This window comes from Miscanthus floridulus, chromosome 7 (assembly GCF_019320115.1).
Source record: "Miscanthus floridulus cultivar M001 chromosome 7, ASM1932011v1, whole genome shotgun sequence".
Taxonomy (NCBI): Eukaryota; Viridiplantae; Streptophyta; class Magnoliopsida; order Poales; family Poaceae; genus Miscanthus; species Miscanthus floridulus.
Window position 1 is genome coordinate 83,137,924 of NC_089586.1, and position 23,214 is coordinate 83,161,137.

The 23,214-nt window shown below is 44.7% G+C and overlaps 2 protein-coding genes and 1 pseudogene across 2 annotated transcripts; all 3 read left to right on the forward strand.

Annotated features, from left to right (window-relative positions):
- The first annotated feature begins 2,484 nt into the window (after positions 1 to 2,484).
- Positions 2,485 to 3,264, forward strand: LOC136465759 (CASP-like protein 4D1). Its single transcript, XM_066464369.1, has 3 exons — positions 2,485 to 2,639; positions 2,765 to 2,900; positions 3,016 to 3,264. Exons 1-3 carry the CDS (start codon positions 2,485 to 2,487, stop codon positions 3,262 to 3,264), a joined length of 540 nt encoding a protein of 179 aa, XP_066320466.1.
- A 2,975-nt stretch (positions 3,265 to 6,239) lies between these two features.
- On the forward strand, positions 6,240 to 10,039 carry LOC136463615 (uncharacterized; annotated as a pseudogene).
- LOC136465761 (uncharacterized) lies at positions 9,130 to 9,768 on the forward strand. Its single transcript, XM_066464370.1, has one exon. The coding sequence runs from the start codon at positions 9,130 to 9,132 to the stop codon at positions 9,766 to 9,768; it is 639 nt and encodes a 212-aa protein (XP_066320467.1).
- Positions 10,040 to 23,214: the final 13,175 nt, after the last annotated feature.

The following is a 23,214-nucleotide window of genomic DNA, read 5'->3' on the forward strand; positions in this document are numbered from 1 at the left end:
AAAATACCTATCTGGGATCAAGGTCACTATATGCGTTAGTACCTTATTATAGACTGATGCAGCCATACTTCTCACCAAACATAATGTACATTACGTGTCAGGCAACTATTTGCAGATAACACTGTCACTGACAAGGTGACCTCACCAATCTATGCCTGAAAAATTGCTGCTCTACCGTTTTCATAGTCTTTACTATCTCGGAATTTGGTAAACCATTTTACCTTTGTTTTCAAGGCATTATATGATTCATTGGTCATGCACATAGTCTTATTATCAGCCACTAATATACTGCTTTCATACAATTATTTTTTAATAATCTGAAACTACATATACTTTCTGATGTCCGTTTTTAGGCTGCGTTTAGTTCGCGAAATGAAAATTTTTGGATGTCACATCGGATGTTTTGGGGATGTCGAAAGGGGTTTTCGGATACTAATAAAAAAACTAATTACATAGCTCGCCTGGAAACCGCGAGACGAATTTATTAAGCCTAATTAATCCGTCATTAGCGCATGTTGGTTACTGTAGCACTTATGGCTAATCATGGCCTAATTAGGCTTAAAACATTCGTCTCGCGATTTCCAACCAAACTGTACAATTAGTTTTTTTTCCGTCTATATTTAATACTCCATGCATGTGCCGCAAGATTCGATGTGACACTTTGGGTGAAAATTTTTGAGAACTAAAGAGGGCCTTACTCTTCCTTCAGTACCTCTGATATATATGCAATCAACTGTTTCTTAGACTACATACTTGGTAATTGTAAAACACACAACAGATTCCTTACTTAGTGAAACTTTTAAATTTCTTAAAAAGTTCGTTAGATTCCTTTTAAGATAACACTGAAGCAATACCATGGTTAATGTAGAACTAAACAGCTTCGTTGCCATACAGCCATTCTATTCCAATACAATTATTTGTCCAGTCAACAGTTTTTATTTTCCCTCAAAGCAGGTCACAGCACTTGAAGGTAGCGGCCTCACCCTTTTGCAACATGCGCAGGATCATACCTGACACCTACAAGATAGGTCATATTTCCCACTGTACAAAGAAGCATAAAACCAATTTCCAGGCCTGTTGATTGTATAATAGCCAGGCCGTTGCAATTTCATCTACCATTAGTTAGCTAGAGCCATCTGGCGCTATCGCAGACTTATATGCCTGTTTATCCAGACACTTAGAATAGTCATGTATGCTACCCGTACTGATATACGGTATGTTCGTTGGTTGGTTTCTGGGTTGGTTTGGGCTGGCTGGTGCTGGTTTGTTGTGAGAGAAAAACACTGTTGGCTGGCTGGTTTGGGCTGGCTGAAACCAACAAGCGAACAGGGTAATAATATGCATCAAACTGAATGTGCTGTAATCGTTCCTCGTATTTATGGTTCTCTGTACTTTAGCTATGAAATCCCGGAACAAACATGCCACATCCTTGAAATTCCACATCTAAATCACCCTTACCATCCCCTGGATAATTACACGACCGTGCGCGCCTACACTAGTCGTTTTATATCTATCATTCTATCAATACCTCCCCTCCACAGCCTTTCTTTTAGGGCCAGCTTGTCCCAAACCACCCTTGTCAAGATTTCTTTGCTCCATTGGACATGTTATTTTCTGTATAATCCTTCATATGCTTTTCCTAGTCGTTCCTTCAATTGTCTTTCTTCATTCGCCCCTGCAGAGTAGGTAGGCCAAGATACGGAGTATATATTTGCAGTCAAAGGAGGCCAATTCTATGTCCAGGACATGTTTGACCTTCTGCTCCTGGTTCTCAGAGCTGAAGTTTTCGGGTTAAACATAACAATGGACCACTATGACGGGTCAATAATTAAGCTGCCACATCTTGCATATGTCTCGAGGTAAGGCTTCCTTCACATGCTCGGCTTGTTCACCCACGGCACAAAAGATCGAAGAGCAGTATCGTCAGCTGAGAGCAAATGTGAGATTCCCCTGCTCATTTGAAGGTCCCTTGTTTACCTAAAATCAGGTCCTTGGAACTACTGAAAATCGTCTAAATAGTTCTTTGAGGCTTGGCATGTTACGTATGTGCGGACATCAGCAAGCAGTAGAATAAAAAAACTCAACATAAACCTCTAACATACGTAAGAAGATCCATAAAAAATGATAGAGCTAATTAAGAAAAACGTTTGAAAGCCTAGATGAAGATGAGACAATATGGCTATTCGTATTTCCTGGAAATGATCCGAATTTTTCTCCAAGTTGTTTGCACCATCGTCCTTGCCGTGTCCGCAGTTTTGGAAGCATGCAGCCCCGGTCGAGCCGAGCGCGGCAAGCAAGCAAGCAACATCCGGGCGACAGATGGAGCGGATTGGCGGCCTGATCGATACGAGCAAAGGCCCCAGGACAACGTTTGTCTCTGTCGATGATCCCTCGCTCAAAACTACAAATACGCGCGGCCCCAAGCATGTTCCTGTGTGCCGCGCCGTCCGTAGCAAGCCAGTGAGGGAGGGAGAGATCGAGCAGATGGCGCTGTCGAGGATGGCGTGGATCGCCGCCGGCCTGCTTGCGCGGCTGCTGATGATCGCCGTCCTGGCCATGACCGTGCAGTCGAGGTTCGCGAACAGAGTCCATTACGACTTCAAGGCCGCCGGCTACAACAACGATCTCCAGAGCTACACGTACGTATACGTCTCCGCCGGCGCCGGCGTCGTGGATACAGCTTATTAGTAGTTTAGCACACTCGAGGACTTGCTGAAACGGTTAATTCTTGTGTATGCTGCGTGTGCTATCGGAAATTAAAAAGGTACGTGGTGGTCGCGGCGGTCGTCGGGATGGCGGGCAGCGTGCTGCAGATCCCCGTCGCCGTCTACCTCCTCTGCAGGAGCAAGCGGATGACGCCCAGATCCCTCATCCTCGACGTCAGTATGTACGCCGACATTGTACGTGCTCTCGATCGCGCAGATACTCCACTCATGGGTTTCAATCATGGTCTCTGCTGATAGCGGTGTTTGCGATCGTACGTGCGTGTCACACTCACAGATGCTGCTGCTGCAGGTGGTGACCGTGGTGATGGCCAGCGGCGTCGGCGCGGGCTTCGGCGCCACTGACGACGTCCTGGAGTACGTCAAGCATGGCTCGCGATGGGGAGACGACGCCACGCAAGACCTCGTCAAGTACTACCAGAAGGGGGTCATCGCCATCGTCTTCCTCCTCATCGGCATGCTCCTGTCCGTGTGCGCCACCGTCGTCTCCACCAGGCTCCGGGTCAGGGCAGCAAGCAACGACGACATCGCCTACGTCTGACCGGTCGGCGGCTCGATCGTGGCACGAAAGATTAAACAAATTCAGCCTGTGTTTATTTCAGAATGTATGGCCCTCCTTTGTGGTAACCAGTGGAGACGAAATTGGGCTCCCCCCTCTTCTCTCAGAATTTTGTTAATAGTGTGTCACATGATATGTGCAATTGTGTGATTAAGTTTTTAATCCTCTCGTTTGTTTTTTAGTCGAGGACCTGAGATGCCTTCCTAGCTAGTTTAATAATAGTACTAAATTGTACTAGTTGCTATTGAGACTAAACTTTATAATGTTTCTTTCAGTGATCTAGCACTCCTGTTGCTGATAAATCTGTAATTCTACCCCCCCCCCCCCCCCCCCCCCCCCTCACACAACCACCACCACCACCACACACACACACACACATTCCCTCCTTGATTATCGGTCACTTTTGATTGGAAAATATTTTGAATGGAAGCAACTCCAGCAATGGTACCAAGGCTGCTACTTTTGATTTGAGCGCTCTTCTACTTTCAAGGGCCCCTTTTTTGAGCTTATTAACTCTAACAGCAGACTTCAAATCAAGACGTACTTTTATTTCTCTCCCTTTTAATTTGTTTCTCTCCCTTTGGTCATGTACTCTATGTAGAGCATGAGGGTCTGAAGTAGGGCATATGGGAATGAGAGCTTGGTTACCTCATTTGAGAGCCAAGTAGGGGCTTGTGGACTTTTTTTTTTGCTCTAGCTCTCGAAAAAATGAGTTTGAAGGCCTAATACAAGTAGGATACTTGTTGGAGTTGCTCTTAGCCGAATATTATTAAGTTTATCATTTATCAGTTTTCTTAGTGAGTCTTCTAACATAGGTTCGATCTAATCCTTGAGAGCCCCGACCATCAAATTTTATAAATGGAGACTATTGCGTTCATAGAATATATGTTAATTGTTAATCCCCATGAGTGAAAGGATCTCTAGATGGTTAGAGCGGGGAGTGAATAGTCCATTAAAACTCTACAAATATCAAAGACACTAGACAAGCTGATTAGTATAAAAGACAATCCTAATAGACACCACTTACCTAGCCTATTCACTCCAATGCAAGCAATCCTACACAATTCTAGTAGCAAGTTTATCTAAGTCAACTAAACCACTTTAACTACTAGAGGCAAGAATTATAATTAGTAAGCTACACAAGTAAAGCAACTAAGTTACTTCTGCTCACTAGAAGAGCTACAACTACACTACTTAATAAGCTATCACTATCACTAGTCAAGCTACGTATTACAAGCACAAGTATGAAATGTAAATACACAACTAGTAGTGAGGAAACCAACGAGGAAAGTGACACAAAGATTTACCCTAAGGTTTGATGGCTTGCCGGCAACCTATGTCCCCGTTGAGGCGGATCCTATTACATCACCGCTTCACTAGTCTTGCAAGTACACAAGCTCGGCCCCTCCACGTGTGGAAGCTGATGGATCACCAGCCTCGAGATATCCACTAGAGTTGCTCTTCATGAAACTCCCGCGGAGATGAGCACAAAGCCCCTCACAAGGTACCGATCGGAGTCCCCCGCACAATCACCAAATGGTGTTCAATGATCCACCACGACACCAAGCCGTCTAGGTAGTAGCGGCAATCGCCAAGAGTAACAAGAGCTCCTCAGCGAGAACGAATCCTCTAGTGCCACAAGATGCAAACACTCGATTGCAATGCACGAGAACTCTCCCAGTCTTAAACAAATGAGATCTCAAGCTATGCAAGTGATTGGGAAGTGTTTCTCAAGCTGTATGGGTGCTAGGATATCAGCCAAGTGTGGCAAGAAGGCAAAATGGACAGCCACACCCATATATAAAGAGCCCAAGAGCTCCGGTGGAGCACCAGAGCTCACACCAGAGTTATCCCCAACGGGTACTTCCAATTATCCGCTAACTTGTTAGAGCTCCACTGCTCCGGCGCTTCCTCTGGTGAAGGGCATCAGAAGTTTCTGGTGAGCACAACACTTGAAACTCCTAAAAACGAGCTCTCTGGACCTAGCCACACTCTGGTGGACACTCCGGTGTGCCAGCACCGGAGGTATTCGGTGGCCCATTTCAAAATCCCCACGCTTTCTTAGTGCATTGTTATAAAACTCTGGTGCCACCTCTCCGATGAGCACCAGAAAGCAAGGTGAACACCTGAATTTTCAACAAAAAAAAACTGTCATCCTCACTAAAGCTCCGGTGGGGTGGGGTCTTCGGTGACCCCACCGGACATTTCCGATGAATGCTAAAACCCTTTTCAGTAGCTTTTCCTACCCTCTTCACAAGCGTGCTAACTCCAAAAGGTTCTACAACAGATGTGTCATTGAGTTAGGATTTTTTAGTCCGACCACGTTCCGCCTCAACACTTCCACGTAAATAAAACACAAGCTGCATGCAAGCACAAGTTCACGACTTGACTCAAAATCAATCCGAGTAACACCACTCACACAAGTTTATCAAAATTGTACCATGATGACAGCACTGTTATGAAAGCAACCATACACAGAAACACACACCACGGCTACACTGTTATGAAAGCAACCATCCGAAATGATATGTTTGTCGCATATGGTTCCGAACTCGGGGCGAAACTTCCGGCCTAGAATATGTACGTTTCCTCGCAGAATGCCGTGTCCGTAGTTTTTGCAGCGCCGGACGGCGTTGGAACTAAGGAAGCAAGCAGATGCTCAGCTCGAGCGTCATAGGCCCCCTGTAGTTTCCGGCCGTGACAGTTGTAGCGGATATACTACACATAGGCGTCCCAATGGACACGACGTTGTGAGCAAAGACAAGCAGTAACGAGCCGCATACAAAGCACTAGCTGCTGATTGCCTGCTTCCCAGAAACTTACACCTCGGTCGTTCCATGCACTACAAATACGCACGCACACACGCACTACATGGGGGCGTGGTGTCCGTACGTACGTGCGTCGCCGTCGTCGTCCCTAGCTAGCTCACGGCTAAGGAGAGAGAGAGCAGCAGGGCGATGGCACTGTCGCGGAAGGCGTGGATCGCCGCCGGCGTTGGTGCGCGGCTGCTCATATCATGATCGCCGTCCTGGCCGTGAGCGTGCCCCTCACGCTCCACAACGACACCAAGCGCAATTACGGCGGCGATGACTTCTACAAGCTCCAGAGCTACTCGTACGTGCACGTGCAGTACCCTCTCGCGTGTGATCCGATCGAGCAAGGCCGTGCTGGAAACCGGTCGTGATTTGATTTGATCTGTTCCGTGTCTCGTCGCTGCTGATGCTGCGTGCATGTGCATGTGATCTACAAATTGAAGGTACACGGTCGCGGTGTCGGTGATGGCGCGCGATGGCCGGCGGCGTGCTGCAGAGCCCCGTCGCCGTCTACCTCCTCTGCAAGAGCAAGCGGATAACGCCCAGCTCCCTCGTCCTGGACATCAGCCTGTGCGCCGACGTGGTACGAGGCATGCATGTCACACACGTTGCTGTGCTTATGCATACTCCTAGCTACGTACAATGCATGCAGCATGTGTGTGGTGCATGCAGGTGGTGACCGTTCTGCTGGCCAGCGGCGTCGGCGCGGGGTTCGGCGCCACCAACGACGCCTTGCGGTACGTCAACTACGTGAGATGGGAAGATAACAGCAGAAAGGACGATCTCATCGACTACTACAACAAGGCGATCGTCCCCGTGGTCTTCCTCCTCCTCGGGACGGTACTGTCCATGGCCGCCACTGTCGTCTCGGCCAGGCTCCGGGCCCGGGCGACCGACGACGCCGACGCCCGACGTCTGAGGCATCTGTCACCAGCTCCGTCGAAGCCAAGATCATCAATGCCGTCCGGTCCCTCCCAACTCAGTTTGTGTTTCCAATTTCCATACCAATACAGCATTTCAGATCCATTCCGCATGCGCTTGGGGGATTTCAGAATTCAGACCAATAATGCATGGCTCCGATCCGGTCGACCTGGCTCTGTTAGGTTGATCTCCTCCGGGTCAATCCAACGGCCGACTCGGGCCTTGATCCGCACCCTGATCGGGGGCGTCCAACCAAGCCATGGTTGGTGGACCCCCGTCGCACAGCGCCATATAAAAGGAGGTGGGGGGGGGGGGGGGGGGGGGGGGGCACTTGGTACGAGGTTTACCGTGTTGCCACAAACCCCACTAACAAAATCCTAAACCGATCTAAGAGGGGGGCGCTGAAGCGGCGAGAAGCGCCGCCACCGACTCCGTGCCACCACCCGTCTTCACCGACACCGCACCACCACCCACCAGGGCTGCCTAACCTTCCCCATGGCAACCTCGAGCTCCTCTGCCAAGACCGATGGTCAGACATTCCTATTTCCCCTCTCTCTTTCTCTCGCTCCAGTTCATGTTCTAGGTTTTTTTATCCCAAATAGTAGAGAGTTCATCCACTGATCTATGCCTAGATGATCCAGTATGTCTATCATTGGTATCGGTTAGCCAGGTCTAGCGCGTAGATCTGGTGCGGGGAAGATTTTAGAAGGAGTTGGTTTGATTTCAGATTCTCCAAACCTTAACCCTAAAGAAAATGGATAGAAGGACGGAGGGGACAGGGTGCCTACCTAGGGACCGCCCGCCCCATCGCCATCGCCAGTCGTTGCTTGGACGCTGCGCGGGAAGAAGACCCGTCCCGCGCGGGAGAACCAGCCGAGCCACGCGCCGTCGGGCACAGAGCGCCGCCGTAGGGGCTCAGGCTCAGGGCACTATTGCAAGGCCGCTCAACGACGGCGCACTCACCCTCGAGCGAACGCGCGCGCCGGTGAGGGGGCCTGCGGCGGCACCGCCATCTTTCCTCCGGCAGCCACCGCTGCTCCTCTGTCGCTCGTTGCGGTGATGAGAGAGAAGGGAGGGGGGAGAGAATGAGACCTAGGGTTAGGGGGAGGGCGGTCACGACGCGGTTTTGATCCACCGTTGTGCGCGGTCAGCCGTCGGATCGTCATCGATGGCCGACAGAGCATGGGCCGGATTTGGCCCAGGCGGGAAGGCAGTTTCCCGGCCCAGGCCTAGGTTGTGGCCTAGGCGCGGGGAGGGTAGCGCGCGTGGCTGGGCCGTGGCAGCGCGCAGCGCGTGATGGGCCTTCGGGCCGAATGAACAGTATGCCCTGTGAATTAGTTTTATTATTTTTAGAGGCATTTCTTTCATGAATTTAGTCTATATTTTAATATCTACTCAAATTTAATTGGGATAATTTGTTTAGAGAGTAGATAAGTACATAGTGATGCTTCTGAATAAGTATTATTTTCAAGAATTTTTTTATATTTCCGCTGCTATGATTATATTAATTCTCTAATTAAATTGGAACCAATGGGAAAATTATAATAAGAGGAGTAGTCATATTTGTTTAAGTTAAATTATTATATTATTATTTTTTCTGACCAACATTGATGATAACAATATTACGATCTTTATAAGTTTGTTCATGAGTTTTCCTTGCATTAATTCTAGAATTAATGTAGAAGAACCTTGTATTTATGATATTGCTATTTTCTGACCAAAGTTGATGATAGCAATATTATAATTTTTGTTTATGAATTTTATGCATTAGTTCTATTTCTACCCAATAGTGATGTAGAGTTAATGTAGAAGCACATTGTATGTTTTGATTTTGACCAACGTTAAATTACGGCATGCAATTACTATATCATGTTTCTCACTTTGTGTGATGTTTTCAGGATACAACCCAATGATGTTTATCTCGTCCATTCCGCCTCTCAATGGAAGTAACTATAACGTATGGCGAGAGAAGCTTGAGATAGCACTTGCGCTGTCCGACAATAATCTAGCACTTATCTCTCCGTGTCCAACTGAGCCTGAGGACCCGGTGAGGACAGAAAATGAGACTGATGCAGCTTTCGCTAGTCGGCAGTGTGACCATGCATAAGTAAGAATGAAGTACGATCTTGATCATGCAAAGTGGGATAGTTCAAACCGTAAGTGTTTGATGGTGATTAAGGGCTCTATTGAGGATCCAATAAGGGGATCAATCCCAGAATATATCACCGCCACTGAGTATCTCAAGAAGGTGGAGAGTCAGTTTACTGGCTCTTCAAAGGCTTATGCAAGCACTCTTATTAAGAAGTTAGTCAATGAGAAATACACTGGTGGCGGAATTAGAGAGCACATATTAAAGATGAGCAACATTACATCCAAGCTCAAACCAATGGACATGGGGCTCAAAGATGAGTTCCTAGTTCATTTGATTTTTGCATCTTTACCCAAAGAGTATGAGACCTTTGTTGTTAATTATAACTTACAACCAGATAAGTGGGACATTGAAAAGCTCATTGCCATGTGTGTGCAAGAAGAGAAGAGGCTTAAAAGCTCACATGGTGACTCTATCAACCATGTGAAGGAAAATAAAAAGAACTTTAACAACAAGAACGCTAAACTTAAAAGCTCACATGGTGACTCCATCAACCATGTGAAGGAAAATAAAAAGAACTTTAACAACAAGAACGCTAAACCACAAGAGAAACCTCAGTGGGACAATAGCTCATTCTCTAAGCCACAAGAAAATGCCCCATAGAAAGATTACTATCAGAAATTCAACAATATTCAAGTAGAAAAGGATACTTGCAAATGATGCAAGAAGAAGGGACACTACCAGAAGGATTGTCCAAAGTTCCTAAAGCACCTGATGAGAAAAGATGGGGACATTATTACATTTATAGACGAGTCCTTGTATTTAAGTTATCCAAAATCTGCTTGGTGGATTGATTTAGATGCAACTATTCATATTGTAAATTCATTACAGGGATTCCATATGAGGTGGACCCCGCAAAGAGGAGAAAGACGCATTAAGGTAGCAAATTGAGTCAAAGCTGAAGTTGAAGCCATTAGAGAACTCCCATTAGAATTGAATGATGGCTTTGTACTTAAGCTTACAGATATCCTTTATGTACCCTCTTTGCATAGAAACTTAATAAGTGTTTCACGTTTAGACGATGATGGATTTGATTATCATTCTGGTAATGGTCAATGTAAGATTATGTTTAATCATAAGTGTATTGGTCTTGCCTTCTGACAAGACGAGCTCTATTTGTTATCACTTTTGTGAGAATGTGAATGTTGTGAGCACTAAAAATGAGAATGCCTCCTCATCTATGAATGAAAGAAATAAGCGGAAGAGAGTTCATGATGTATCATCGAAATTATGGCACTGTCATTTAGGCCATATTTCGATGGGGAGAATAGAACGATTGATTAAGAAATTAATTCTTCCACCATTAGAATTTTTAGACTTAGAATAATGCATTGGTTGTATTAAAAGAAAGTATGTTATAAAAATAAAGAAAGATGTCAAATGAAGCGTAGGAATTTTAGAAATAATTCACACAGTTATCTATGGTCCTTTCCCTATAAAAAGTGTGGATGGTTATGATTCATTTATAATATTCATAGATGATTATTCTTGTTATGGCTATATTTATCCAATTAAGAAAAGATCAGAAGCATCGGATAAATTTAAGATATTTAAGGCTGAAGTAGAAAATCAACACAATCCAAAGATTAAGATAGTAAGATCTAACCATGGGGGGAATACTACGGTCGACATAGCCTATATGGCCAAGTTCCTGGACCTTTTGCAAAGTTCTTACAGGAAAATGACATAGTTGCCCAGTACTCTACACCGAGCGAGCCTCAACAGAATGGAGTAGCTGAAAGATGCAACCGTACATTAATGGATATGGTGAGAAATATGATAAGTTACTCCACTTTACTGATAAATTTATGGATGGAGGCGTTAAAACCCGCCATTCATATTCTCAATTGAGTACCAAGCAAGTTGGTGCCCAAAACACCATGAGTTGTGGACAGGAAGGGAACCCTCACTTAACCATTTACGTGTGTAGGATTGTCCAGCTGAGGCTAAAGTATTTAACCTAAACATTAGAAAGCTAGACTCCAAGACAGTCAGTTGCCATTTCATTGGCTATCCAAATAAGTCAAAGGGTTATCATTTCTATTGTCCTGACAGACATACGAAGTTTGTAGAAACAAGACATGCTGTGTTCTTGGAGGATGAGATGGTCAGGGGGAGCATGATAGCGCAAGAAATTAACCTTGAGGAGAAGCGGGTACATGTGCCTACTTCGATGGTTCAGGAGCCATTTTTCTCATTACTATTGCTGCTACACCAACAGTGCAGGATACTGTAGTGACAACACTTGTTAATTCTCCCGTGGCAACAATAAATGAACATGAGGAACATGTCCTTTAGGATCCTATAGAGCCCGTTGTTGCACATGAGGAAGAGCAACAATAGTCCCATATGGGACATGCGCCAACTAATGAGGCCCCTAGAAGGCCTCAAAGAGCCAGAAAGTCAGTCATTCCTGATGACTACAAAGTCTATGTTAGTGAAGAATTTCAAATGGAGGGTGATCCCATCTCTTTTGAAGAAGCCATGAGAAGCGCTCACTCGTCAAAGTGGCTTGAAGCCCTGGAAGATGAAATGAGATCAATGAGCACCAACGAAGTTTGGGACTTAAAAAAATTCTTAAAGGAGCCAAGACAGTAGGTTGTAAATGTGTCTACCAAACTAAATATGACTCCAAAGGGAATATGGAAAAATTTAAAGTGCGACTTGTGGCAAAAGGCTTCACACAAAGAGAAGGAATAGGTTACAATGAGACATTTTCTCCAGTCTTATGTAAGGATTCTTTTAGAATCATAATGGCGTTAGTGGCACATTACGATTTAGAATTACATTAGATGGATGTGAAGACGGCCTTCCTTAATGAGGATTTGGATGAAAATATTTATATGGCATAGCCAAAAGGTTTTGTCATGAAAGGAAAAGAACGTATGGGATGTGGCCTGAAGAAATCCATCTATAGATTAAAACAAGCCTCTAGACAGTGGCATTTAAAGTTTGATGGAACAATAAGGAAGTTTGGGTTTAAAGAGAATGCGAAGGACAATTGCATTTATGCAAAGTTCAAGAATGGGAAATACATTTTTCTAATGTTGTATGTGGATGACATCTTACTCGCTAATAGTGATGTTAATCTACTACTGGAGACGAATAAGTTTTTGTCCTCAAATTTTGATATGAAAGATCTCAGTGAAGCTTCATTCGTTTTAGGAATAGAGATTCACCGAGATAGGAGAAAGGGGGTTTTAGGATTATCGCAAAATGCATACTTAGAAAAGGTTCTAAAGAAATACAATATGCATGCATGTAAGCTTTCACCTGCTCCCATAGTCAAGAGCGATAGTTTTGGGAAATTTTAATGTCCTAGGAACCAATATGCGATCGATCGAATGAAAGTGGTTTCATGTACTTCAGCTATCGAAAGCTTATAGTATGCTCAAGTTTGTACACACCCTGACTTAGCTTTTGTTACCAGGGTACTTGGTAGATATAAGAGTAATCCAGGAATAAAACACTGGAGAATGGTAAAGAAAGCTTTGTGTTATTTGCAAGGCACAAAAGGCCTCATGTTAACGTACAGAAGATCTGATTCTCTACATATAGAGGGGTATTCAGATTCAGATTTTGTAGGAGATGTAGATGATAGAAAGTCCACATCAGGCTATGTATTTACTCTCGCAGGAGGAGCTATATCGTGGAAAAGCTCTAAGCAAACCGTCACTACATTGTCCACGATGTATGCCGAGTTTATAGCATGTTATGAGGCCATGGGGCAGGTGAACTGGCTAAAGAAATTTATGCCTGGGTTAAAAGTGGTCGATGACATTCATAGGCCACTCAAGTTGTACTACGACAATGAGCCAGTAGTATGTTATGCTCACAACAATAAGCCAAGTGGTGCTGCCAAACACATTGACATAAAGTTTTATGTTATGAAAGATAAAGTCCGGGATCGTTCTATTTGTCTCAAGCATGTAAGTACAAAAATCCTTGCGGATACGCTTACAAAAGGCTTACCGCCCAATGTGTTCAAAGAACACTTAGCTAGCATGGGTTTACAGGAAATCCTATGATCTCTGGATAATAAGGGCCTAGTTGATAATCTGTTTCAAAAATAGAGAGGTGTATTGTAGCTGTTAATCCAATGGTACTGACTGTTGTGACAAGGCACGCTCTATACGCTAATCTACGATGGAATGGGAAAAGATAAAGTATTTTAAGTTTAAGTGATAAGTGGACATCAAGGGGGAGAATGTTAGGTTGATCTCCTCCGAGTTGGCCCAAAGGCCAACTTGAGTTCATGTAGGAGGTGACTGTTCTGCTGGCCAACGACGTCGACGTGGGGTTTGGCACCACCAACGATGCCTTGCGGTACGTCAACTATGTGAGATGGGAAGATAACAATAGAAAGGACAATCTCATCGACTACTACAACAAGGCAATCATCCCCATGGTCTTCCTCCTCCTCGGGATGGTACTATCCATAGTCGCCACTATCATCTCGGCTAGGCTCCAGGCTTGGGCGACCGATGACGCCGATGCCCGATGTCTAAGGCATCTATCACTAACTCGATCGAAGCCAAGATCATCAATGTCATCCGGTCCCTCCCAACTCAGTATGTGTTTGCAATTTCCATACCCACACAACATTTTTAGATCAATTCTACATGCGCTTGGGGGATTTTAGAATTGAGACCAATAATGCATGGCTCCGATCCGGTCGACCTGGCTCTATCAAGTTGATCTCCTTCGAGTCAGCCCAACGGCTGACTTGGGCCTTGATCCGTGCCCTGATCGAGGGTGCCCAACCAAGCCATGGTTGGTGGGACCCCATCGCACAGCACCATATAAAAGGAGTTAGGGGTCCGAGGCACTTAGTACGAGGTTTACCGTGTCGTCATAAACCCTACTGACAAAACCCTAAACCAATCTAAGAGGGTGGCGCTGAAGTGGTGGGAAGCACCGCCACTGACTCCGTGCCGCCACCCATCTTCACCAACATCATGCCACCACCGACCAGGGCTGCCTCACCTTCCCCATGGCAACCTCGAGCTCCTCCACCAAGACCGATGGTCAGACATTCCTATTTCCCCTCTCTCTTCCTCTCGCTCTAGTTCATGTTCTAGGTTGTTTTATCCCAAATAGTAGAGAGTTCACCCACTAATCTATGCCTAGATGATCCTATATGTCTATCAGGTTCCTCTGATGATCGATCTCTTGTATACATCGTGCTTTTCATGTGAGATTTTTAGTTTGATTATCATTTAACAAACGCTATACATCAATGGGAAGGCCTCCTTCGGCTACCCTGGCAGTCACCCTCTTTTCCATGTAAATTTTGTACATACTAGCAAATGTGTTTGTACGTTGCAACGGGTCTTTTTAAGTTATTGTGCAGTCACCTAGACAATTTATATAACTCAAATATTTATTCAGTGGTTGTGTTTTTTGTTCCAATAAGTATTAAAATCGGACTTCATACTATCGGTAGACATGTCTAGCAAACGTGGTCAAGCATTATAACGGAACTTATCACTTGTTGGACTACTATATAAGTTGTTATTTTAGACTACTACTTTCATTTACGGAGGCAACATATATCAAATATGTCTCTCAAAATATAGACTCATTTTCAGAGACTTATGTGTCATTTATTATAGATGCAGAGGAGTCTATGTAACTCATTTTTAAAATTCTAATCCAGCCCTAACTAAGCTCACAATAGACAGCCATCGCACAAAAGTTGCAGGTGAACTAACTCCTTGCATGTGCATTAGGATCTAGTGAGCTAACATAACCCTTTGAAAATGCTTTGGAAAAATGATAACTCACGTATACAAGTGATTGAAATACTTAGAGCTAGCACATTTGGCAAAGGGTTGAAGAAAAGAAGAGAAGGAGGCTTCTGCACTGCATCGGATAGAACATGTGTTTTTATTAGACAAAAATAGTTTGTGTCTGATGACAAACCTAATAACTCAGGCACGGTGCTGGGCTTGCATCGGACAATGGTATGGAGGTGCATCGGAAGATCCACATCACTGTTCAATCAGTGACCGTGTAGGTTGTTGGCGGTCATTAACGATCGAATCCGACCACAAATAAAGTCCAAAACAGGAGAATTAAATAAACTTTTAACACATATGCATATACTATTGGCCTAGTTCTACTTGTATTGGAGAAATCATATTTTGTAGGGCTCATATTTGAATACAAGTGGGAAATAAATGAAATGCGCAATCAAGCAAAGCGTAATGTGGATTTTACAAGATAGTACCAAGCAAAGGCCCACTCCAATAGCAAAATTTGGGCCAAGCACCAATGTGGCAATTGTCAGGACCCACCTAGGAACCGAACACATGAAGGCGGTCACGAGGCATTCCCACCAAGGTGCGGGCATACCCTAGGTGCAGCCGTACCCTAGCTACCGCCCCTCAAGCCCACGCTCCTTTAGTGGTTGTATGCCTCCATGCATATGTGGTTTTGGCCGGTTTCCTAATTTATCAGCGCCCAGGCGACCATGCTTCACTATATAAGAGGAGGAGGAGCTCACCATTCAAACACACCATTGGAGCTACACACCTCACCTCTCACTACTTGTACTCTCTTAGTTTTAGTAGTAGTATTTGGAGCTAGCAAAGGTATCAAGGAGGGCTTGGCTCCTTGGAAGAAGAGTGACATCTTGGTATGAATAATACTATGAAGAGTTCTTCAATAGTCATGCTCTCATATCATTTATATAGTAGTGCATATGAACTAGAGTATAGTTGTCTTGTTATAATCATGATATATGAACTAGCATATAGTTTGTGTGTTATGATCTTAACATGTTCAACTTCATGCTTAATCATTGATATGGTTTGTATGAGTAGAAGTAGGGTTAAGTTGAGGTGGTGGCTCATCGTTCCTTTGAGTTTACCCATATCCTTTACATGTCGATCTATAGGGCCAGGGACCCGAGGGGATATGAGTAGTTTCTTTGCACACGGGCATGGTGCTTGGGTGCACGGAAACCTTCGGATATGATGGTGCCATCCGATTGAGGGGTAGGTGTTAGGTGGTGACAACCCTGTCCATCCCTTGTAATCCCCCCACATTTGGGTACTATGTAGGAGTTTTAAAGTCTCTCACGCTTGCTGGCAGACCAGTGATCGAAGATCTCCCCTTCCATCTTAAACTTAGTTCTAACTCTAATCATATAACTTATATGATCATTAGCTATTCTTTGCACGGCTATATTTGAACATGCCGGCTCCATGTAGGAACATTCTTTTGTTCTTTGTTTTCCTTTTATCCTTGAGGTTGGCCCATATGTGCGTTCACTCTCCTTGATATACCGTTTTTACCCCTGTCATGAACTGCTGGTTTACTAATGAAAGTATGTAATCTTGTTCATGCTCATGCTAGACTCTTATGTAACACCTCTGTGTTAAGCATTGCAATTTGCACTTGCATTTCATGATCATAGGCATCATCTAAGCATTCATGAACATGAGCATATGAAATTTCATCTCATTCTTATACTTTGTCACATGAAATGTTGATTCATATATATATGTTAATGCTTACATATGCTAGGATTTACATATGACCAATGTATAAAATGTTTGTGGGACCTTAGGAGTACCTTAAACATGTTTAGAATATCACATGGAACAACTTTGGTATTCATGACTTGGACCCATTTGGCCTCTAAGTCATGGTTATAGTGTAGGCTTTCATTTTCAAGTTGTATGTTTGACCTAAGTTGAACTATAGCATAGAGTGTTTGCATGGCAGTGCACCCTTAAGCAAAGTTGTAGTACTTGACTAGGGTAACAACTTTTATTTTTGGGTCAAGGTCTAATTTAGTGCATAGCAAGCTTAAAAATAGCTCACAAGTTTCAACAAAATGTTGTTTTGGACTTGCAAAATTTTTCTTAGTGATGTTTAAAGTTTCAATGTACCTCATTTTGGAGCAATATAGTTTGTCGACCAGTGAGAATTAGATGATGGTTCTTAAAGCAAAGTTGGAGATCTCATGTAGCTCTATAACTTTCATTAAGGAAGTTTTTGCTAATTTGTAACGGATTAGGAGTAATTGGATCACCAATTCATGCTATCAGTCGACGAAGGCAGCACCTGAACCGTGCCCGCGTGCCCGATAGTGGCCGACTAGCCACAGGACGCGGCCACCACATGGTGGCCGTACGCTGGTGTTGGCCTAGCTGGTCAAGCCAACGCGCGCACTTAAGCGCCGCGCACCCACCGTTCACTCCACTCACATGCCATTGCCTTCTCCTGCTCGTTCCACCTCATCGCAGCGCTGCGCTGAGCTCGTCGAGCACCACCGCAGCTCTGCCATAGTCGCTCACCACTAACATAGCTCCACCGACCAATTTGTCTTGGCGACAGCTGCTATGCCATCACATCCACCTCCTCGAGCCACCAGCACCACCTATCGAACCTAGGTAGAGCTGCATTTCGCATCGCCGCGGCTGCTGCTATCATCGGAGCACCGCTGCGCTCGTGGCTCACCGTGGCTCCACCATTCCACCGCACTGCATGCCTTCATTTTCTTTGTTCCAGCACCAAGCTAGAGTCTAGCAGCTTAGGTCAGAGTTAGGGATGACTCTACCGTGTGACGTCGTCGAAACGAGTCGCTGCCCCATGCGCGCCCACCATGGCCGCCGTGGTGCTCGAGCTCGCCACCGTCGAGTTGGTTCACCATCTCCCTCCTTTCTCACGTGCCTTAGGTCAAGTAACCCTAGGCCTCGCTAATAGCATGACAGAGACCCACCTTTTGCCGCTGTTTAGCTAGAATAGCATGAGCACTGCCGTGCTCCGTGCACCACCACACAGCCATGCATGCGGTTGAGCTCACCGGTGCCACCTCATGCCCTCATCTACATCGTGTAGCTTCGCTAGGTCACCAGGATGGAGTAGCAGTCTTCGCCTGAGTGTGCCGTAGCTAGAGATGGTCGACATACCGCCGCTATTGCAAGAACTGCTTATGTCCCGCTGTGGACGAGGAGTGAGCCCTAGACAGGCATCTCTTATTAATCCTTCTTATATGCTTTTGTGGGAGTGTGATCACGAAATGGCACTATGTGTTTGAACTATGATGGCAGATGTTAGTTTCAAACTTTAATTTGCTTCTGCTACTATTTACTAAACTTAGTTTGTAATCACCTTAATTCATACTCTGATGAATGAACCATATTTGTGAACCTTACGTAACATGTGACATGTATGTTAAATCATGTACGATCTTGGTTGTATGTTGATGGTTAATCACGACCCGTCGTGGAACTCGATGGACTACCGGGTTTATATGGACTCAAGTATGACAGTGCGACCGCTTGTGGGCTACCATTGTACTTGTGCTCTTATAAATTGGTTGGTTCTGCGACATCTTATACCTTGCCCTCCTTTGAAAAAATATAAATAATGATACCCTGAATACTTTAGGATGAAATGCTACAATGATAGATCCACACGCTTGCGGATATTTTTTGTAATCGTTAAGAACTATCGTAGTTGATGTTTCTTGGCGGTGTCGCTAAGGTTAACTCAATCTTAGTGATAGTGCTAAGAATTACCAACTAGCATTTCTGGCGCCATTGCCGATGATGGACTTAAAACCTCCACACTTGGTGATTACGCTAACAAAGGCCAACAAGCATTTTTGGCGCCGTTATCGGGGAGGGCATAGGTTAAAGAATCTAGTAGGACATGATCATGAGCACATGCATGTAATGGTAGCCATAGTTTTTGCGGGCTAATTCTGCTTGTTTTCCTTTTGTTGTGGATGAAAATAGGATAGTGTATGAGTGGTTTTGATCTGCCGAACAACTACACTGATAATCCGGAGGCACTTCTAAGGAAGAGCCGGTCTCGTACTGCTTCTTCTTCTGCTACTCCACCGGTAGTTGAACCAGTCACCCCTGTACCATCCGCTACTACCGTTATGGCCCAGACACTCTGCGACTACTCCACCGTTGCTGTTGCCAACATGCCTGTTGGGCCCGTTGTCAACATGGGAACTAGAAACTTTGAGCTACGCACTGGCCTCATCATGATGGTATAGTGCACACTTGCAACACTTCCTGAGTTGTGCGACACCATAGTCATCAAAGACATAGCACTAGCTAGCATCAGGCTCCGCCTGTTTCCCTTCTCCCTCTCGGGGAAGGAGAAACATTAGTTTTATAAGGAAAAGGAAGTTGTCAGTATGTGGGACAAATGTTCCACGACGTTCCTCATGAAGTTTTCCCCATGGTTAAAACCAATGCCCTGAGGAGGACAATTTCAAACTTCTAGCAGACTTCACTAGAATCCATCCCCAAGGCATGGGAAAGGCTCTAGGATTACATCTAGGCCTGCCTGCTCCATGGAATGGAAATTTGGCTCATGCTCTAGAACTTCTATGAGGGGCTTACACCCATATCAAAGGGGCATGTAGATGCCGCTGCTAGAGGAGCATTCCTTTCCCTGACCATCGCTGATGCCACAGCCCTCATTGAGAAGATGGTGGCCAATCAAAGCTGGAGGGAGGAAGCAAGCAACAAAAAGGCATGCATACCATGAAGGAGGCAGATATGCTTTCCGCAAAAAATAGATCTGTTACTATCAAAACCGAATAAAAGGGCCCATGAGAAGGAAGCCATGAAGGCCACCGTTTAGGCCATAGGCTCGCAAATGACCTGCGAAGTCTATGGTGAGGTCGGACATTCGAGGAACAACTGCCCCGAGACCCATGAAGAAGCATCGTACATCAACAATGGGTTCTGACAAGGTAACAATAATGGGTGGAACAATCAGTCCTACCCACAAAGAGGTAATTCAAACTTCAACTCAAATTACAATTCAAATCAACCTTCCTTGAAAGACTTGGTCCTAGGCCAAGCAAAAGTTAAAAAAAGCTTACCAAAAAAAGTTAATGTTTAATGATAAAATGATAGAAAATAGTTATTCAAAACTTGAAAATTTATCCTCCTCTATGAAAAACCAATTAAGTTTTAATAAAATGATAGAAACCCAAATTGCTCAAATTGCTGCCCGCTATTCTAGTCAATGAATCGAGGAAAATCCTGAGGCAACCTGAGAATTCCCCCAAATTTGTTCATGCAGCTGCAGAGCAATGAAGGAGGATAAGTCTTGTCGATGGACTATAAATGTCGAGCCCTTGTAGAAGGTAAATTGGTAGTTATCTTTTAAAAATCCAAAAAATTAAAATTTGTTGTAAAATAAACTTTTTAGAAAAATAAAATAAAAATCATTTTCTGATAGTATAGATTTTTCTGTTATCATTTCTCAACTTTAAAAATATTTATGAAAATTCAAAATATAATAAAAGTTGTGCGGAAAATCAAATTTCAGAGCAAATATTTTGATACAGAGGAGAGCACCAATGGCCATGAGCTCAAAATGGCCGTTGGAACCAGCCATCCAAATGGGGGACTGAGCCGGCCCACCATTGGTGCGGCCGCACCCTGCCTGATGCCGCTACGGCCCCCATTCCTCTAATGGCTCCTAGCCGTTGCTCCCATCACCTTCAGCTGGTGCTTCGCATTTATAAAAGCTGAGAGCCCGGGTTGAGCTCTCCTCACCCTCACACTCTCTTGCTCCATCACTTGCAAAAATATTTTTCCGTAAAGCACAAGAGCAAGGAAACTCTACAAGAAATTCCTAAGCTCATCACCACCAAGCCAAGCTCACGGATTGTTCAATTTGTTTTCACTAACGTAACCCCGTTTGTGAGTTTTGTCATTGTCTTTTTTCGCCATGGGCAAGTTCAGGAGAAAGCTTGCCGGTGCTTTCAAGAAGGCTATAGGGGCGAGCTCAAGTCGCTCCCATGGAAGTTCAAGCGCACGTGAAAGTGCAATCAAGCCCTAATTGTGGTGATAATGACCATGCAATTAGAGAACTAATGAGATTTATCAAGATGACAAGCAGGGAATTCATGTTCGAGGATGATACACGAAATGAAAGAGCCCCCAATTACAAATGTAGATGGCTTCAAACTCAAAGGAGGTTTGAATTCTTTTATATTTTGAATTTGAGTATAGGAAAAACTGTACTATAAAGAGGGACACAATGCTTAAGCTAACATGTGCTACCAAGTGCTCAAACCTACACATGTATCCTCAGATTCATAGCCAAGACATCCTAAACTTCACTCTTACCCTTGCTATCTTGACAGGTGTGGCACTGCCGCACTTAACCCACGGCACTGCTGCAACTTAAGTGACCATTGGGGCTGAGGGGGTATTTATACCCTTCCTCTTCCTCTCCAACGGCTATCTTCTTCCTTCTGTTCATTCCAGCTCGTCCAAAGATAGAAAAGGAGCTCTCTCTCCCCATTAGTGACCTTGAGCCCTCAAGTAAATCCATTGATTTCCCCATCAATCTTTGAGAGAAAAGGGTCCAAAACTCAATTAGAGAGCAGCTCCATTGATTCCTCAACTCAAAAGAGCACTTGGTTCACATTTTGGTCGGTGGTTGTGTTTGTTACTCTTGGAGCTTGGCTCCTAGCCGGCTAGAGCGTCGCCTATGGAGCTTTCCAATTTGTGTGGTAGCCCCGGGAGGTTTGTAACCATCTCTTGAAGCTAGTAAACTCACCCCTCATCTCAAGAGTTAAGTCTCTTGACTTGAGAATGAGGAAGGGTTAGAAAGCCCTAAGCCTTAGTGGCTAACCTCAACAACATGGACGTAGGCAAGCCTTGGTGGCGAGTCGAACCACGGGATAAATCATTATGTCTCTTGTGCTTGATTTACATTACTTGCATGTCATATTGTTGTTGAAGTGATTTCTAGGGTTTCTAGTCGATCTACTTGTGTGTGGTGTTCCTACTACTTATAGCTCTCGATCTGTGACTATCATACCAGCAGTAAGCTGAGAAATTTCTCTGATCTAAGTTTCTATTCACTGATTTTGAACTGTGACTTGAAGTTGTCTGTAGGTGCAGCAGTGCCACAGGGTGAAATTGATAAAAGTTTGATTGTTTGTTTTGATAGGCCTATTCACCCCCCTCTAGGACAACCAGAGATCCTACAAGTGGTATTAGAGTGGGTTATCTCATATACGCTTCACCATGTGAGGCATGGAGCTTGAAGGAGGAACTAGTGGCGTGAAGCGGGTGGATGTCGACACGGATAGTAGTGAGCTGAGCACGTCGACAACAAGCAACACCACGCTACCACATCTTGAGGCTACCAATGCCGAAAGAGCTCTCTGTAAGGAAAATGGACCCTAGGCTCATTTACTTTGGATTTTGGTGTTTGATGACCAACACAACCAAATTGGACTAATGAATTTGCAAGTGATTATTTTGTAGTTCAATAGGATGTAAGATGTGACTTGGACGAAGGCAACGTGATGATCCGATGATCAACACCATAAGCAAGACCTTAGAAGCACAAGAGAAGACCCAAGATATCAAGCAAAGTCCAAGCACGAAGATAGGAACCAAGCCGAATGCAGGATCATGAAGAAACGAGCTCACAGAGGTGACAGGACGCTACACAGGACGCTGCACCAGACGCTACACAGGACGCTACATCGGATGCTCCGATGCATAGGATGCTGCACTGGACGCTCCGATCAAGAGGCTCGGCAATAGCAGAGTCAACAGCAGCGACCAGACACTGCACTGGACGCTGCACAGGACGCTGCACCGGATGCTCTGATGCACAGGACACTAAGTGCTAGAGTCCGGTCTACATTAGTAAGGTTCTAGAGAGCCATTTTCGTGACCAGACGCGTCTAGTCAGTGCTGACCGGATGCTGGTCAGAGTCCGGTCAGTAGCAGAAAAGCGGAATTTCATCCCTAACAGCTACTTTCTCAGTGGGGCTTATAAATAGACCCCCAATAGGCCATTTGAGTTGTGTGGAGCTGAGAAAACATACCAAGAGTGTTGATACACCATTTTAGTGATCTCCACTTGCATAGTGCTTAGTGATTCAGTAGGTGATTAGCGTGGGTGCTTTGTGAAGTGCTTAGGCTGATTAGACCACCGCTTATGCACTTGCTCTAGATTTAGGCCTAGTGTTTAGTGAGGTTTGCATACCTCTTACCACTCGATGCTTGTGAGCACCATTATTGTACATTA

What these genes read in the sequence shown, in the direction of transcription:
- LOC136465759 (XM_066464369.1), top strand. Translation starts at nt 2,485, where the DNA reads ATGGCGCTGTCGAGGATGGCGTGGATCGCCGCCGGCCTGCTTGCGCGG. An exon ending in AACGATCTCCAGAGCTACAC is followed by an intron (nt 2,640 to 2,764) that starts GTACGTATACGT and finishes GAAATTAAAAAG; the next exon opens with GTACGTGGTGGTCGCGGCGG. An exon ending in TCAGTATGTACGCCGACATT is followed by an intron (nt 2,901 to 3,015) that starts GTACGTGCTCTC and finishes CTGCTGCTGCAG; the next exon opens with GTGGTGACCGTGGTGATGGC.
- LOC136465761 (XM_066464370.1), top strand. Translation starts at nt 9,130, where the DNA reads ATGAAGTACGATCTTGATCATGCAAAGTGGGATAGTTCAAACCGTAAG.